The sequence below is a fragment of the Microcaecilia unicolor genome, unplaced genomic scaffold (genome assembly GCF_901765095.1).
Source record: "Microcaecilia unicolor unplaced genomic scaffold, aMicUni1.1, whole genome shotgun sequence".
Classification (NCBI taxonomy): Eukaryota; Metazoa; Chordata; class Amphibia; order Gymnophiona; family Siphonopidae; genus Microcaecilia; species Microcaecilia unicolor.
Genome location: NW_021963238.1, coordinates 102,753 through 121,794, shown reverse-complemented (window position 1 = coordinate 121,794; position 19,042 = coordinate 102,753). Strand labels below are relative to the sequence as shown.

Below are 19,042 nucleotides of genomic sequence, written 5' to 3'. Positions count from 1 at the left end.
ACAGCAGTTGTAAGTAAGGGCTGCAGATATTAATCAACTGTTGAAAAAGAATTGATGTTAAAGACATTAGGAGCATAAAGATTAAGAATAACCATTTCAGTATTTTGGATTGTCAAATGGACCAATATGTATCTACCCACAACATCCTTTGTTTCCTGGTGCACCTGCACAGAACAAATTTACTAAGCAAGATAGCTACTCCTGCACAATGGGTTCTACCTGAAAAATACAACACATCACCTACCCATCTTTGTTTTAATTTTTGATGCTCTGCAGGCAACATGCACTCCTTTCTTTTTAATTTCTTGCAGGATTTTGGCTGTCCTTACTGGGGAATTTACCCCCATTACATTCCAAGAGTATATCTTTAAGGACGTTACCATACTATTCCAAACCCCGTCTAATCAATAAAATGGTCCCAACACCCAGCTCTCATTGGATTCATGAATCCTATGAGCTCCAATCAATTTCCCGGTGTGCCACTCATTCCCAACACCCGTATAATACCTAGAGCACTGATTCTACCCGCATACATTTCCCTCACTGTAATCCCCCTCCCCATTGTATGCCTACAGGGTAGACCCCCCCCCCCCCAATGAATGCCCTACCCCCCTTCTCACACATACGGTCACCAACCAACCCCAAAACAAACCATTCATTCAGTTACTCACACACACACATACTATAAGTAAGCCCAATACCCCAATAACCAAGAAGCAGAATCAAACAGTTGATTATACTGTAGAGGTGTGATAAGCCCTAAGAGCCTCTCACTCTGGGTAACCCTCCTAGACCACCTGGGAGCCGAGAAACCATTGGCATCACCCTTTGGCAAGTGACTGAAAACAAGGTCCCAAACTTCAAGGCCTGGAGGTCATCTATCACTGTCACCAAGAAGGACTGTGCATCCGCCGTCATCTCATAAAACACTGTCTGGCCTTCACACACAACTCGCAGCTTTGCAGGGTAAAGAAGTACAAACTTAATCTGATAATTAAACATGACTGAACAAACTGAGCTGAACTCTCTACAATGGGCAGCCACGGCCGCAGAATAATCCTGAAAGCACAGTATTTTATGGTTATCCAAGTACAGGTGTTTCCCAGTACGAAGGGCCCTCAAAACCACCATGTTCTGGGCAAACGTGAGCTCTTTCAGGATCACAACTCTAGGCTGAGACTCCTTAGTAGAGGTCTGCACGGGAACGGGGTTTGCGGGAATCCCGCGGAATCCGCGGGAACCCCGCGGGTTTCCCCCCCTGGTCAGCGGGAGTGCCGCGGGAACGGAACCATTGTCAGCGGGAGTGCCGCGGGGACGGAACAAAACATGCAGGATTCCCGCGGGGATCGAGGCTGACCAAAAATTGCAGACGGCCAAAAAAAAAAACGCCAAAAAATCGAGGCCAGCCAAAAAAAAAAAGCGGGATTCCCGTGGGGACACATCGCACACATACCTTTCTCATCAATCATCAACAATCCTGCAGGTTTCCTTTTCCGATGCTCCGTAATTTCTAACCCGGCAACAACTTTTCTTCCTGCTCTGCTGCGTCATGCCCAAGGAGGTTGGATCATCTGCCATACCAACCAATACTGTGCTTAGGGAGGCTTCCAATAAAAAGAGACTACTCGGAATTCTGGGATTTGTGGTTTCTGGGTCAGTGTACATTGTGCACAGTGCAAGGCAATGGACTGCAATCCCAGTGTCCTCCAAGAAGGGCTCGTTGTAACTCTTCCACTCATGCTCAGTAGGAGCATGTGAAAATAAAGAGCTCCTTCCTTGTTTCCTGTTAATGTGTTTGTGGAAATGGTAGGTGCTATTAATATTACTGTTTGGAGATGTGGGTTTTTTTTTTTTTTTTACAACTGTTGAGATTTATTTTGCGAGTATTAGTATTTTCACTTCCACCTTATTTCAAAGCATCTGCTTAGGAAATACAGTGCCTAGAAAAAAAAAAGTTATTTTTAGCAGTGGATGAACCCTGTAACCCTGTAACTTGTACTTAATCCTGACCCGCTTTTTATGTTTATCAGCTTCTGCAAATCATCACACAGACACTGTTCAGATTTTGTGACCTGAATAGGCAGCTTTGTTTTGGCTCCTTAGTTTACATGTCCTTGTGGAGTGGCACATACGTAAATTAGGTCGGGTACCTAATGTGATTTTAATGTAGGTGTATAAAAGGGTAATGACTACATTTCACTTTTTTTGTTATTAATAACACCCCACCCCATTTACAAAGCAGCACTAGCTGCTGCTGGTGCTGTAATGCCAGCCCAGCCCATTTTGAATGGGCTGTCGGCATTGCCACACAGCTTTGTAAGCGGGCGGGGAAGGAAATGCTGTCTGTGATTTTATGTGATGTTTTGCTGGATGGTCTCCCTAATACCGCCAGTTTTGCAGTTTGCTTGCTGTGCTTCTCAAGTATAGTATGAATAATTATACCTTTGTGCTACCCTGATGTCCTATGTGTGCTATATTGTATATGATGAGAAACGTTGGGACTGTGATCAAGTTTAAGCAAAGAGACAATTTACACAGCAGTTATAAAACTTTGAGAAAGAAACAGAATTAAAAAAAATAGTTTCTTAGCTAGTCATAATTCAGAATCTGCTGTATAGACTAATTAACATTCAGAAATACATACTTCCTTTTTTTATGGGGACGGGCGGGAATGGAGAAGATCACTCACGGGGACGGGCGGGGACGGAGGAGATTACTCACGGGGACGGGTGGGGATGGGTTAGATTCTGGCGGGGATGAGCGGGGACGGGTTTGATTCCAGCGGGGACGGGCGGGGATGGGTTGCATTTCTGTCCCCGTGCAACTCTCTACTCCTTAGGGCCTCTGGTGCCCAAACGATGCACGTACTCAATCCTAAAGGGTCCCTGCTGATTTCCTAGCTGCAAAGTCTGTAGAATCCAATATTCCAAGAAGTGCAATAAATCGCAATCTTGTATCCACTCTGGAATCCCAAGCAGGCGTAAATGATTACCTCATGCTCTGTTTTCCAAGTCTCCATCTTGTCAGACAGAGCCTGAAGTTGTTTTTCCATAGCTCTTTGCTGAATCTTAGTGCCCTGTAACTTATCCTCCACATCACTAGTCCTTCGTTGGATGTCATCCACCTCTAAACCAAAACTATCAAGTCATTCGTGACCATTGTCAATTTTATCCAAAAACTTTTGAAGCCTCTTGTTGATAGCTGCCTCGATCGATCTCAGCAGTCCAATCAGAGCTTACAAACAGGTTAGGTGGATCAGTGCTCACTGCCATTTTGCCTCCAAGGGTCTGCCTTTATTACGGTCCATTTGCAGCATTTTTGCATCCTTAAAATCCAGATTATCTCTCAGATGTGTGTCAAGGGTTATGGGTAACTATATCCAAAGAGAAATTGAGACCAGCCCCCAAGATTAAGATATGTGCAAGAGTTATGTTCAAATCAAGAGACATGTGACAACAGATGGGCCACCTAGTTCTGGACACTCTGTAGCGAATGAATGCAAGTCTCAGACAGGCCCAAATACACAATATTACAGTAATCTAGCCCAGTCAGTGCCATAGCCTGCACTACAGTTTTAAAGTTATCCATTGAAAAAAAGACTTCAGTTTACTTAACAATCAAAGCTTAAAATAAGAATTTCAAAGTACTGCATGTTTCTGGGATTTTAAACACCAATGAAGAATCTAAAATAACCCCCAAATTATGCACTTGATGAGAAACTATCACCACATCTCTAGAAAGCACAATCTATAATAGAATGATTCACCAAAAGAATCTTGGTTTTTGAAATATTTAAAATAAGCTTATTGTCCTTCATCCAATGAAAAATAGCATCAAATAGTGTCTGGAATCGCCCAACAGACATATAAGAACAGAGGCACTGAAAAGAAAAATAAACTGAATATCATTGGCACGTATGTGATACTCAACCCCAAGGGCTCGCAGCAGCTGACAAAGTAGTCGTAAATACAGGTTAAAGAAAATAGCCAACAGGGCTGAATCCTGCGGTATACCAGTCTTTGATGGCCTAGAAGCAGAATGCAGAAAGTTGGAAACATGACCGCAGATAAGGGCCAAGTGGCCCATCCAGTGTGGTCATCCTCAGTAACCACTAACTAACTCTTCCTTTCCTAAGGGATCCCACATGCCTGTCCTACTCTTTCTTAAATTCTAACACATTCCTAGTCTCCACAACCTCCATCGGGAGGCCATTTCACGCATCCTCCACCCTTTCGGTGAAAGAATATTTTCTTAGATTCCTCTTAAGTCTATTTCCTCTTAACGTCATCATAGGCCCCCTCATTCCAGAGTTTTCCTTCATTTGAAAAAGGCTCGCCTCCTGTATATTGATGCCACTGAGGTATTTAAATGTCTCTATCATATCTCCCCTCTCTCGCCTCTCTTCCAGTGTATACACATTGAGGTTCTAAGCCTGTCCCTATATGTTTTATGACAAGAGACCACTTACTAATTTTGTAGACGCTCTCTGGACTGACACCATCCTATCTATATCTTTCCATAGGTGCGGTCTCCAGAATTGCACGCAGTACTCTAAATGGGGCCTCACCAGAGACTTATACAAGGGCACTATCACCTCCTTTTTCCTTCTGGTCATCCCTCTCCTTATGCACCCAAGCATCTTTCTGGCTTTGGCCATCGCCTTTTCTACCTATTTGGCCACCTTAAGATCAAACACAATCACCCCCACGTCCTACATAAGTACATAAGTACATAAGTAGTGCCATACTGGGAAAGACCAAAGGTCCATCTAGCCCAGCATCCTGTCACCGACAGTGGCCAATCCAGGTCAAGGGCACCTGGCATGCTCCCCAAACGTAAAAACATTCCAGACAAGTTATACCTAAAAATGAGGAATTTTTCCAGTCCATTTAATAGCGGTCTATGGACTTGTCCTTTAGGAATCTATCTAACCCCTTTTTAAACTCCGTCAAGCTAACCGCCCGTACCACGTTCTCCGGCAATGAATTCCAGAGTCTAATTACACGTTGGGTGAAGAAAAATTTTCTCCGATTCGTTTTAAATTTACCACACTGTAGCTTCAACTCATGCCCTCTAGGACCTCCTGCCTTCAACCTTCCAGGAATGCCCATGAGCCTCAACCAGTCTATCAAAATAGAATGGTCGACTGTGTCAAAGGTTGCAATGAGGTCCAACAATACAAGGAATGTTGTGTTGGATTATAGTGTGTCTGCTAAACAAGAAATGTGCAAACGTTTTAGCATACTGGTATTTATTTGAGTTTATCTCAATGTGAGTTACATTCAGGTACTCTAGATATCTTCCTGTCTCTAGAGGACTCGCAGTTAGTTTGTACCTGAGGCAATGGCAATGGAGGTTTAAGTGACTTGATGAAGATCACAAGGAGCAGCAGCAGATGAATTTGAATTGGACTTTTCTGGGGATTTTTGTATTTTTTTTGCCGGTGCTCTGACCATTAGGCTTCTCCCTTTTGGGTATCTTTGATGATTTGTAATGTTTCTTTTAATGCTGAAGAAAGTCAGGGCCGGCCAGCCAACACACTACAGTGTGCGTTCTGGTGTGAACTTTCTTGTACAATTCTGTCAAGTCATTGCAGTTTTAAATTGAGTGAATGCTGTAGACTTATCACTGGCCACCTTATTAAAAAGGATTGAAAGAGAGTAAATTGTCAAACTGATATATTTGATTCCAGGGCTCTGTCCTTTCCTGGTTCTCTTCCTACCTCTCCCTCCGCACCTTTAGTGTTCACTCTGGTGGATCCTCTTCTACTTCTATCCCTCTGCCTGTCGGTGTACCTCAGGGTTCTGTTCTTGGTCCCCTCCTCTTTTCTATCTACACTTCTTCCCTTGGTTCATTAATCTCATCCCATGGCTTTTCCTACCACCTCTATGCTGATGACTCCCAAATCTACCTTTCTACCCCTGATATCTCACCTTGCATCCAAACCAAAGTTTCAGCGTGCTTGTCTGACATTGCTGCCTGGATGTCTCAACGCCACCTGAAATTAAATATGACCAAAACCGAGCTTCTCATTTTCCCCCCCAAACCCACCTCCCCGCTCCCCCCTTTTTCTATTTCTGTTGATGGCTCTCTCATTCTCCCTGTCTCCTCAGCTCGAAACCTTGGGGTCATCTTTGACTCTTCTCTCTCCTTCTCTGCTCATATCCAGCAGACCGCCAAGACCTGTCGTTTCTTTCTTTACAACATCCGTAAAATCCGCCCCTTTCTTTCCGAGCACTCTACCAAAACCCTCATCCACACCCTTGTCACCTCTCGTTTAGACTACTGCAATCTGCTTCTTGCTGGCCTCCCACTTAGTCACCTCTCCCCTCTCCAGTCGGTTCAAAACTCTGCTGCCCGTCTCATCTTCCGCCAGGGTCGCTTTACTCATACTACCCCTCTCCTCAAGACCCTTCACTGGCTCCCTATCCGTTTTCGCATCCTGTTCAAACTTCTTCTACTAACCTATAAATGTATTCACTCTGCTGCTCCCCAGTATCTCTCCACACTCGTCCTTCCCTACACCCCTTCCCGTGCACTCCGCTCCATGGATAAATCCTTCTTATCTGTTCCCTTCTCCACTACTGCCAACTCCAGACTTCGCGCCTTCTATCTCGCTGCACCCTACGCCTGGAATAAACTTCCTGAGCCCCTACGTCTTGCCCCATCCTTGGCCACCTTTAAATCTAGACTGAGAACCCACCTCTTTAACATTGCTTTTGACTCGTAACCACTTGTAACCACTCGCCTCCACCTACCCTCCTCTCTTCCTTCCCGTTCACATTAATTTGATTTGATTTGCTTACTTTATTTATTTTTTGTCTATTAGATTGTAAGCTCTTTGAGCAGGGACTGTCTTTCTTCTATGTTTGTACAGCGCTGCGTATGCCTTGTAGCGCTATAGAAATGCTAAATAGTAGTAGTAGTAGTAATGTTAACCTTAGAGCAGATCTCACATTATCAAACCAATTTCACTTTTGTTGGAAAGTGAGATATGAACCCATTTCTAAAATAGTGATGATCTGGTTCATGCATCTGCATGTCACTAAAATATGTGCCACTATTCAACGCAGAAAGTTAAAGAGAAGGCTCAGAAGAGTACATCTTATCATTGAATTAATTGCTAATATGTTTCTTAAAATTACATTTTTTTTGCTCTGTGTATATCCATATTTTCCCTGTAAAAGATCTCTCTCGTTGATTTAGGTGTGGGTCTTTTTTTTTTTTTCTTTTAAGTCTCTAAACACCACCAGACTACCACGGAGAGTCATTTTCCACTGAACAAAATTGACTCCACCACCTCATCCCCGGAAAAGAATGCAAAATCTGAACAGAAAGCAGACGTTTGTACACGGTCTAGAAGCTCTTCATATACCCCTACCAGTCCTAAGCCTCCACTTCAGTCAGCAAAGCCTAGCCTGCCAGGACGCCCCGCAGTGCCACAGAAACCCCGAACTAGCTCCCGCAACGGTAAGCAGATTATCATGACTGATGACGCTGAGGTCTGACATAGGTTGTGTCATAGAGTATAAAACAGTCACTTCTGCTCAATATTTCCTATTTTTGTTTCTGTCATGTGTTTGTAATTAGGGTGAGGGTGTTTGTCTTAAAGAGAGCTCCCTCCATTTTATCAGATGGTCAAATATTCCTATTAAGAATTTTTTTTAATTAGTTTTCAAATTCCATTGTATTTTTCACTGTTAGAAGTGGAAATATAATGGTGCATTAACACACTAACTCAATGGTTCCTAAATCTGTCCTGCAGGAACCCCCAGCCAGTCAGGGTTTCAGGATATCCACAATGAATATTCATGAGAGAGATTTGCATGCAGGGCAGATTTGGGGACCACTGCTCTATCTTATGCAGGTTGTTATTTTTTGTCAGGTCGTTACTCAAAGTAATTTAACCGGCCAGAGACAGCTCATTTTCAGCAGCACTTAGGGGGGGTTCATCAAGCAGGGTTATGGCCTATAATGCATTTTATTTGGCCCGTAGCGCTTTTCTAAAAATACCATGACAATATTTAAGTTGCTGCAGGATACTGAATAATGAGATGCAAAATATGCAAATGCATGTTTTGCATCTCATTACTATGCAGATGCCCCAACATAACTTGCAGTGATTTACCACAAGTCGCATTAGGGCCTCAGAATCACGGTAAAATAACCCCAGCTTTTAGCTGGGCTTATTCTACCATATGGGAGTATCAAGCTGCAAAGCTATGGCCTGATGCCCCTGGGCCTGTAGATCCTCCAGCCAGTCTACCCCCTCCCCCCCCCCCACTTCAAGCAGCCCCCCCCCTCAGAAGCCCCCCCCCCCCCCCCCCCCCCGGATGTTCAGGGCATTATCCTTGAGTTCCGAGGGGGGTCTTCAGCAGGAGCAATGCCCAGTTGCTCCTGCCTTCTGCAGTGGCTCCCTCAAAATGGCACCCCTGGTGGTAGTTGTGCCATTTTCAAGGAGCCACTGCAGAAGGCAGGAGTGACTGGGTATCACTCAGCCAAAGACCCCCCCAGGCCCCTGAAGACCCCCTGGAACCCCAGGATGACTCCCCCCAAGCACCCTCATACACATGAAGAGCCCCCGGACCACCTTTGACCATCAATGGTCCTTGTGGGGGGAGTGGAAGATCTGCAGGCCCGGCAATGGCATCTTTTAGCAAAAACATTTGGGGTAGCAACAGGGGAGAAACCTAGATATGGAGGGGGGGGGGGGCAAGTCAAAGTAACATTTCAACACATATCATGCCCACCACATCACACACCCCTCTCCAACCTCTTTTTTTTTAATAAGAAGTATAAGATGCTATAAACTTTTATGCATAAAGAAACCCTCTTCCTCCAGCTAGATTCAGCTACCAGTTAAAACCACCATTATAATTGATAGCATCATTCAATAAATTCTTCTGTGTGGACTGAAGTCTGGATTCTCTACAAGATTGGACAGAATCTCAATATAAACCCTCCACTTCCAGTTCCATATCACAAACTCTATATTCCCCAACAACGGAGTATGTTTTCTATTCTGTTTTTGGCTTTCTTTTCCACTCTGTTTTTATTATAAATATTAGTATTAAATGTAAACTGCTGTACTTTGCCTTTGGCACTTCGAGCGATATAACAAGTCTCAATAAGCATAAACTTAAACAACATAAACATTCTTCTTACAACACATCATAAAAGAAATAATTCAGGAGGAAGTGACGTCACCCAACAGCATGGCAGCTTAAGAACGAAGCTCCCACAGCCCCACAGAGAACTAAAGCAAAAAAACGAGGATTTAGCGTTGCTTGAGAGCTGAAACGGAGTTAGAGAGGCATAGCGAAGCTAAAGGGGCGAACATACCTGAGTTTGGAAATCAAAGTGGCGGATCTCTCCCGTTTTGCTTTTGTAGCAAGAACAGCGCCGTCCCGAAACAAAATGGCGGATATGCGGAAGGCATCGGAGCAAGCGAATGGAGGGAAAACCAAGCCGGCGGGAAACGCATCAGAGCCCCAAAAGGAGCGAGATATAGAAGAAAAGGTCCCCCAGAAATTAGAGGCTTGGCTACAGGACATTAGCTCTGACTTGAAAGCACTTCGGGCGGAGATGGTGACGCTTAAAGAAGATCTGAGAGGGGAGATCCGGGAACTGGGCTCGCGCCTGGAGGACATCGAAGCGCAGATGGAAACACATAGTGAAGCCATGGGAAACATGGATCAACAAATTGGTGAGGTTCAGGGGATCCAGCAACAGCTTCTAGATAAAATAGAAGATTTAGAAAATCGGGGCCGGCGCAACAATTTAAGGTTTCGAGGCTTGCCAGAAGTGCCCACGTACCAAGACTGTGAGCATGTAATACAGCAACTGGTTAGTGTGTTGCTCTCAAACAATGGAGAAACCGTGGAAGCCACTACCATACATTTAGAAAGAGCTCACAGAGCCCTGGGAGCAAATCGGAGCAATAAACCAAAGGATATCATAGCTTGCTTTTCTAGCTTTAAACTAAAAGAGCGGGTGCTGAAAATGGCTCGTCAGATACCAGACTTCCAGTGGGACTCTTATGCGATTGAGATTTATCAGGATCTGGCAGCAGCAACATTAAAAAGAAGGGGTGACCTGAAACCATTCACCAGACACTTGAGAGAACTTAAAATTCAATACAGGTGGAGGCATCCTTTTGCATTAGCTTTTTATAAAGATGGAACTATGCACCAAGTAAAATCTATAGAAGAGGCGAGGGCTATTTGCCCTGAAACACCGGAACCTGAAGAGAGAAGAACAGGGGGTCATGAGAAAAAGAATAACACAAGACCCCTCCCACCAAGATGGCAAAGAGTGGGGAAAGGGCCCAGAAAATTACAACGCCAACAATCCGCCCCACGAATCATCTGAAACTAAGCAGATATCAAATTGACTTAAGAACACTGTTATAGCATAAATCGCATATAATCTGTTAATATCAGGTATGGAACTATGATAACTCTGTGGGGTGGGCTGGAAGCGGGACGGCTGTTTCCTCCATAGGTAGACGCCCGCGGGTACACCACGGGGTATTACACAATTGTTAGGGACATTTGGGGGGAAGGGATGGGATTTATTCAACGGAGGGAGGGTGAGGAGGGAGATCAGTTCTGTGTGATAACAAGGGGGGCTCAGATATGTGTAACAAAGAACAAAGAGCTATTAAAAAGCAATGGCCAACGAGTAAGCAGGGAAAATAAGGAAAGAATAACGACACTGTGTGAATATGGGGGAATTTAAATGTATGTCTTTGAATGTAAAAGGGCTAAATATTCCCAGAAAAAGGCAGCTGTTGTTCCGGGAACTGGTGAGGTTACAAATAGATGTGGGCCTGATTCAGGAAACTCATCTGAAAACAAAATATGAATATCTATGCAAGCATAGGCATTACCCGATTATCACTTTGCTTCTAGTAGGGATAATATGAAAAGCAAAGGGGTGATGGTTGTGTTTCGAGGGAACAAACCCTGGGGGATAAAGAAAGTGATAAAAGATAAAAATGGGCGATATCTATTGATAATTTTTGAACTAGCAGGCCAGATCTATACCTTGGTAAATATATACGGGCCCAATACGCAACATTCGGACTTTTTTAAAGAGCTAGACCTCCTGTTGTGTGGGAATATAGAAGGAGCTTTATTAATGGGAGGTGATTTTAATCTTACACTGAATCCGAAGTTAGATAACTCTTCAACCATTGCAAACTATGCTAAGCAGGACAGGCGAAATTTCCATGATTTCCTTACACGCTGGCAGTTGATAGACTACTGGCGTAAGGATAACCCTAGCGAACGCACGTATACCTTTTTTTCAACAGTACATCATACTTCATCTAGGATAGATATGTGGCTGGGTGATGCCTCCCTTCTGGGACGAGCTGAAACTCCACAGATTATTCCACATACCTGGTCAGATCACTCACCGGTTATATTACAAATCAGGGGAGTAGGGCCAAGAAAATCGAGACCTCCCTGGCGAATGGATGATGCATTACTAACAGATGCAAATAATGTAACACAGATAGAACAATCCCTTAAAGAGTATATAACTTTTAATGATAATGGAGAAGTATCTCCAATTATCTTATGGGAAGGCCTCAAGGCTGTAACAAGAGGCTATTTGATAGCACTAAAGTCACGGGTATGGAAAGCTCGCTGTGCACAGGAGAATAATATTCGCCAGCAATTAGCAGGGGTGGAGGCACTATTGCAAAGGGGAGAACCCACAGACCTCACAACCCTTAAGATGCAAGCACATGACCTGCGTTCACAATTACATGATTTGGAATTAGCTGATATAAATGAACAATTGCAGCGTGCGCGCCAGACACACTTCGAATTTGGTAATAAACCAAGTAAACTGTTAGCTCATAAGTTAAAACAACAAAATACCAGAACTGGAGTGGAAGGGTTACGAGATGAAGGGGGAAATATACAATCTGATCAAAACTATATGGAAGAGGCTTTCAGAGGATTTTATAAAAAACTTTATAAACCAGAAATAACACAGAGCCCAGAGGAAGTAGCCAATTACTTAAAGGATATAGACCTCCCAAAACTCCCAACAGAAGCGGACCAATCGTTAGGCAGTCCCATCACAATAGAAGAGGTTGAGCAGGCGATTAAAGGATTGTTACTTAATAAAGCTCCAGGCCCGGATGGGTTTACCAACAAATTTTATAGGTGCTTTGGGAAGATATTATCTCCCATTTTATTAAAGGTTTTCAATTCCATAAATGAGGTCACTGGTTTACCACCAACTTGGAACTTGGCGACCATTACAGTACTACCCAAACCAGGCAAAGATCCTCTCATATGTAGTTCTTATAGGCCAATCTCACTACTGGGGGTAGATTATAAGATATTTACTAAGATTTTAGCTACTAGATTGCAGAAATATCTTCCCACGTTAATACATGAAGATCAAGCAGGCTTTGTACAGAACCGCCAAACCTTTGATAACATAAGGAGGACACTGCAAGTAATTCAAGGGGCACAGCTCACAAACTCTCCAATGTGTATACTCTCTCTAGATGCAGAAAAGGCTTTCGATCGTGTCAGCTGGCCTTTTCTTTTTGCAGTATTAAAGAAGGCGGGTATTGAAGGGAGGTTTGCGGAATGGCTAAAATCTATATACAGATACCCGAGAGCAGGGGTACGAGTTAACGGGATTTTGTCCCGGCCATTCTCTCTACACAGAGGCACTAGGCAGGGCTGCGCATTGTCACCAATGCTGTTTGCTCTGGTTATGGAGCCTTTTGCAGCCAGAATCAGAGCAAACGATGGAATAAGAGGTTTACGAGGAGGGGGGATTGAATCTAAAATACTTCTCTTTGCGGATGATATTCTGCTGCTCTTAAAAGATCCCAAAGTAGCTTTTCCATTGATTGGAGAGGAAATACAAGTCTATGGAACTGTATCAGGCTTTAAAATAAACTTTGACAAATCAGAGGCACTGGATATAAACATCACTGATACACAATTAGATCACTTAAAAGCCCAGTTTCCATATAGGTGGGCACATAAATATATCAAATACTTGGGGGTAAATATACCTCGAAGGATAGAAGAAGTTTACAAAAGTAATTTCCCAGCAAAAGCATTAGAATTGTTTAGGGAACTGGAGAAATGGGAGGGTTTAACATTATCATGGGTAGGTAGGATTAGCGCTATTAAAATGATGGTTCTCCCAAAGCTTCTGTATTTATTCATGGCCTTACCAATTGACATTCCTGAAGATTTTTTTCGGGGTCTGCAAAGAAAAATATTTTCCTTTATCTGGAGGAAAAGACCGCCCCGGGTCAGAAGGGAGGTGTTGTGTCAATTAAAAGATAGGGGAGGTATGGGGGTTCCGGCAATCCATGAATATTACCATGCAGCCCACTTAAGAATTTTAGCGATATGGATGCAAAATAAGGGAAAGATTTGGGAGCGCATAGAACAGAGCTGGTTGAAACCATTTTCACTCAGGGCTATACCTTGGCTACAAAAGCAACAATTGAAAAAGGTAATAAAAGACAGCCCTCCCTTGATCCAATGGCCACTAAATACATGGTACAAGATTAGGGAGAAGTTTTTCCCAGAGAGGAAGTATTTTAAGCATGCATTCCTTAGATTCACACCCCAATTTGGGCCAGGAGCAATTGATAAAACATATGAGGAGTGGGAGGACATGGGATTATGTACTCTGGGGCAAATGTCGGAGGAGGGGCAGGTACCTTCCTTTCAGGTGTTGCGTCAAGATCATGGGCTCTCACCTCTCCAAGTGTTTCAATATTACCAGGTGCGAGACTTTATTTGCCGTGACGCAGGGGAGGAGCTGAGCCTAGCCAAAACAGTGTTGGAAAGGGGGATGATGGGAGGAGGGGAACGAGGTTGTATTTCAAGGATATATAAGGCCTTGCTTTCCTGGTCCCAGCCGGTGGAACATTACACACAAAAATGGGAATCGGCAACGGGAGTATCCTTCGAACCTATACAATGGGCACAGACCTTTAAATCTCTTCTGAGAGTATCGATATCCAGCTCATTAATGGAGAGTGGACACAAGGTTTTATATAGTTGGTACTACACTCCCAGCCGCTTGACAGCTATGTACCGAGCGGGATCTGCCTTATGCTGGCGGCAATGCGGAGAGATAGGAGATATGTATCATATATGGTGGGCGTGCGATCAGGCTCAAAGATATTGGGAAAAGATAGGGGATTTTATTAACCAGGTGACGGGGATACAATACCCAATGACACTGTACACATGCCTACTACATTTCAAGCCACCAGGACTCAAAAATCACATCCACAGGTTTGCCACACAGGTGTTTGTATCAGGAAAGATGGTCCTGGCAGCATGGTGGAAAAAACCACACTTACCTGATCTGTCAGTGGTTATAAATAAACTGAGATCCATTCAATTGATGTCTAAACTTACAGCAATACGTAATGGGCAAATTGTTCAGTATCACAAGATATGGGATCTGTACACTACATGGGCCACCAAGAACATAGCAACAGTTACGTTACGCACACAGACGTAGGGCAGGGGGGAAAAGGGGAGGGAACGGGGGAAATAAGGTCAAGGCTTTACTGAGTGATAATAGATGATGCTGTTAGATATCCTTGTTTCTCAATGTTTATGTTTAATATGCTAAGTTATTACAAATACAAAATGGTTATGTAAGTTATAAATATTGAATTTGGTTGATATTGAAAAATGTATAAATAAACAATATAAAAAAAAAATAAAAGAAATAATTCAACTTGTGATTATCTCCTCAGGAGCAGCACATAATCCTTCTGCTGCCAAACACTTTGGTTAAAAATCAGACCGGTTTTGGTTTGTGAAGTGATTCTACCGGATATGGAGACCACCAGTCCTGAGCATTTTTATTTTGGGTTGACAAGGGACTGCATTCAAATAGGGCCAGAGGCTTTCAAAAATAACACACAACCCTGCAAAAACACATTCAGAACCTACATAGGAAGCTTATCACACCATCACAGCCCTAACAGTGCTATAAATATTACATTAGGTCCGAGAACACCAATATACCTACAACTGGGAAACTGGAACAAGCTGGTCTGTTACAGATTCCTAAATAAAGAGTACATGTTAGCAGAATCCTTCACAGCAGAATCTAGCAGAATCCTTCACATCAGCCAGGACTGCAGAGAAGACCGAGCCATGCCCATGGCAGGGACGCTGCTGCCGTGCTCCCTCCACAGGACCGCTGCTGCCCCCCCCCCCCCCCCGGACTGCCACATAGCCAGACCACAAGAATTTGGGGGGCTGGAGCCCAAAGTGGGGGGCACATTTTGCCCACCTCCCTTTTCCCTGCCGCAACACTATATCCCTTGTCTGGTGGGAGTCCCCAAGTCCCTGCCAGCAGAAGCCTTCCTCCAGCACTCTCCTCCTTGCCTGCCCTGCGGCTGCTTTACCCCTCACATCATGCATTAGGGGAATATAAGTTGGCTGTTTAGAGAATGGCCTAGTGGTTAGGGTGGTGGACTCTGGTCCTGAGGAACTGAGTTCAATTCCCACTTCAGGCACAGGCAGCTCCTTGTGACTCTGGGCAAGTCACTTAACCCTCCATTGCCCCATGTAAGCCGCATTAAGCCTGCCATGAGTGGGAAAGCGCGGGGTACAAATGTAACAAAAAAAAAAAAACAGGGTTTGGGCTAGCCCAAGAACCCACGGCCACTTTTCTGATGCTGATAGCAGGATGTTCTGAGGAGCTGCTGCCACTACTGTTGTTTTTCAGTGCTTTTTCTTAGGTTTTAGTTATTGTTTTGGTGCTGCTAGTTATAGAGATGCTTTAGTTTTTACATTGCAAACAAAAAAAACAGCACTACGGGCCTTTAAAAATGGAACACAGTTCTTTATGTTTAAATATTTTTTATTGAAAGTGCAACTGTACAATGCTACATCAACAGGGTATTCATAATATTCATAACATCTCGTATTGTACACGTAATAATAACAGAGCTCAATATCCAATAATCTGTTTCCAACATTTTCTCCCCAATTCCCTAATACCCCCCCCTCCCGTTATCCTCTGTCCTTCTCCCATTCATTCTCCTATTATGCTTGACCCTTCACTACCGTTTATCTCTCATTTCCACCTAAAACTATCCCCCCCTCCTCTGTATCCCCTGGAGCCTGGGCTCTTATGGCCCCAAGGGCCCCGTAGGGTAGGGTCCTATAGTGTGTCTTTAACGGTAGAAGGGAGAAGTAAATGGACAAGAACGTTCCAAGCCTTTTATAAAATTAAAAATTAGTACCAAATCCCACCCCACCCCATCCCCCCACCTCTCTTCTCTTTGGCTCTGTGTTCTCCAAGTGGGAGTATTCTCAATCCTCTACAATCCCCTCTGGATCCTCCACCCCCCTTCCGTTCCCTATTCCACATGCTCTAAATGATGTTCATGAGAACGTGTTCAGTACCAGACTACGGGCTCTGTGAGACAAGGACTGGACATAATTATTCCAAACTGACAAAAATTGTTGTTTCCGCTTAAACGTCACTCGAGCATATTGTAACTCAAGCAGCATTAGACTATGCAGTCTATTCCTCCAATGCCAATATGAGGGTGTCTGATCGCTGGTCCATGCTCCCAATATCACTCTCTTACCCAGCATTGCTGCCCTCCTAATTAACAATTTATAATTTTTATTATTTACCCCAAAATCCTCATACTGGTCTAACAACCATCCTCTAGGTGATAACCTAACTGGCCCAACCCCCAGGCTGTCCATGTAATGAACAAGTTTCTTCCAAAAAGCTTGAATCCGGTCGCATTTCCAAAAAGCATGTATAAAGGAATTAATTTCTGTCTTACATTTCTTGCAAATCGGCGAATCAATGCCTCCCGCTTTAAAGAGACGTTCCTGAGTAAAATAAGCTCGGTGCAAAACACGAAAATTGCATTCTCTGAGTTCCGCACTCACCGACCCTGATGGGATCCTCCCTACCAGTTGAGTCACGTCTATTGTTGCGACCGGTATATCCAAATCCGTACTCCATTTTCGCTGCAAATTCCCCCTCTCTGGTGGTCGTTGAATGGCCTCTAATGCCTTTTTAAGATTGGACACCGAAACACCTCTATCTTGAATAGGTTCAAAAAAATTTGTTAGTCTCTGTCTCAAAGAAAATCGTTCATCTGCCAATTCCAAACTATTAATATAATGACAGACCTGTCTATACGCAAATAGATCGCTTCTTTCCACCTTCCCAGAAATCACCAGCGATTCCCACGTCATTATTAATCCTTCCGTATCTAAAAGATCACCTACATACTGAAGTCCCCTAGAGGCCCATCGTCGAAAACTAATATTATCGCTCCCCGGTGTAAACTCTGCATTACCCACCAAGGGTAACATATCGGATTGATGTATTTTCCCTCCCAACAGGGGTACCAGATAATTCCATGTCAGCCTCATCGACTTCAAAAGTAAGCTGGAGCGCATCTCCTCAGGAAGTCTGGTGGTAGGACACTGGACTAAGTGAAAAAAATTCCACTTACCATATGTGGCCTGTTCCAGCATCCTAGGTGTATACAAGTGACTATCCAGTACCCAGTCCCCCAAATGACGTAACAAACTTGCCCAGTTGTAGCTTTGCAAGTCCGGCATTCCAAGTCCCCCCTGACGCCATGACCCGATCAAGTATTTGAAGAGTGTTCTTGGCTTCTTACCCTGCCAGCAAAATTTTGATACCAGTTTGTGTAGTGCACCAATTTCCTTTTTTCTGAGTTTAAGTGGTAAGACCTGAAGCATATACAACCACTTAGGAAATAAGATCATGTGGAACAACTGGAGGCGCCCATGAACCGAGATGGGTAACATCAACCAATGCGACAAGGACTGATCTGTCTGTTCCATTAAATGCGCGACGTTCAAGTCGTGTATGAGAAACGATTTATATGGGAGTTTTATGCCCAGATATTTAAAATAGCGCGTTGCCCATTTCAAAGGAAAGGGTCCCTCCCACTGTCTCTTCACTAAACTACTTGTTGGCAAGGCCAAAGATTTATCCAAATTTAACTTAAACCCGGAGAAATCTCCAAATTCAGCGAAGCTTTCCATCAGTGCAGGCAGAGATTTCCTGGGATCAGTCAGATGTACTAACAAATCGTCGGCAAAGGCCGATATCTTAAATTCCTGCCTTCCCATTATTACTCCTGCAATCTCTGGGTGCGACACTATCTCTCTGATCAACGGGTCTATACTCAAGACAAACAGCAGTGGCGATAACGGGCAACCTTGTCTGGTCCCCCGTTGTATATCTATAAATTCTGAAACGATCCCATTGACCCATATCGCTGCCCGTGGTGTTTGATACAGTGCCCGTACTGCCCGTACCCAATTGCCCTCAAAGCCATATATCTCTAAAGTCGTGAATAAAAATTCCCATCGTACTCTATCGAACGCCTTCTCCGCGTCAAAACTGATCAACAGAGAAGGCGTCCCATGTCTTTCCACCCATTCCATAGAGGACAAAATTTTCCTCATATTTTTTACTATTGTCCTCCCCCTCACAAACCCGACCTGACTCTCTTCTATCAGTGATGGCAGTATCACCGCAAGTCTGTTAGCCAAGATCTTAGCAAATATTTTGGCTTCCACATTGATCAGCGAGATGGGTCTATACGAGGATGCTCGCTCCGGATCCCGGCCTGGTTTCAGCAGAACCACCATCCTGACCTCCTTCAAAGAGTTTGATATATCACCAGTCTCCATAAATGTATTAAATAAATCTGTCAGAGGTGTTACAATCTGGTGGTTTAACACTTTGTAAAACTCATACCGAAAACCGTCTGGGCCCGGTGCTTTAAATAGAGCTCCCTGTCGTATCGCTAGTAGCACCTCATCTTCCGTGATCCGGTTATTCAGTGCAGTCCGCTGTGAGTCCCGCAAGGTTGGTAGGTCTTTCCCCTCCAAATAGGCCCTACTGTCCAAGTCGTCTGTGTTCGGACAGGTATATAACTCTTGGTAATATTGCTGAAAAGTTGCAGCTATTTCTGTATCTGTTCTTGCGAACCCTCCTC

At 43.9% G+C, this 19,042-nt stretch overlaps 1 protein-coding gene across 1 annotated transcript in view; it reads left to right on the top strand.

Annotated features, from left to right (window-relative positions):
- LOC115459100 (F-actin-uncapping protein LRRC16A-like) overlaps positions 1-19,042 on the top strand; it is a gene marked incomplete at its 5' end in the record, with an annotated part of 53,155 nt that overhangs the window by 9,421 nt on the left and 24,692 nt on the right. The window contains one exon of the mRNA XM_030188966.1: positions 7,237-7,470. Coding sequence (XP_030044826.1) covers positions 7,237-7,470 — 234 coding nt within the window. The remainder of the gene's footprint in view (positions 1-7,236; positions 7,471-19,042) is intronic.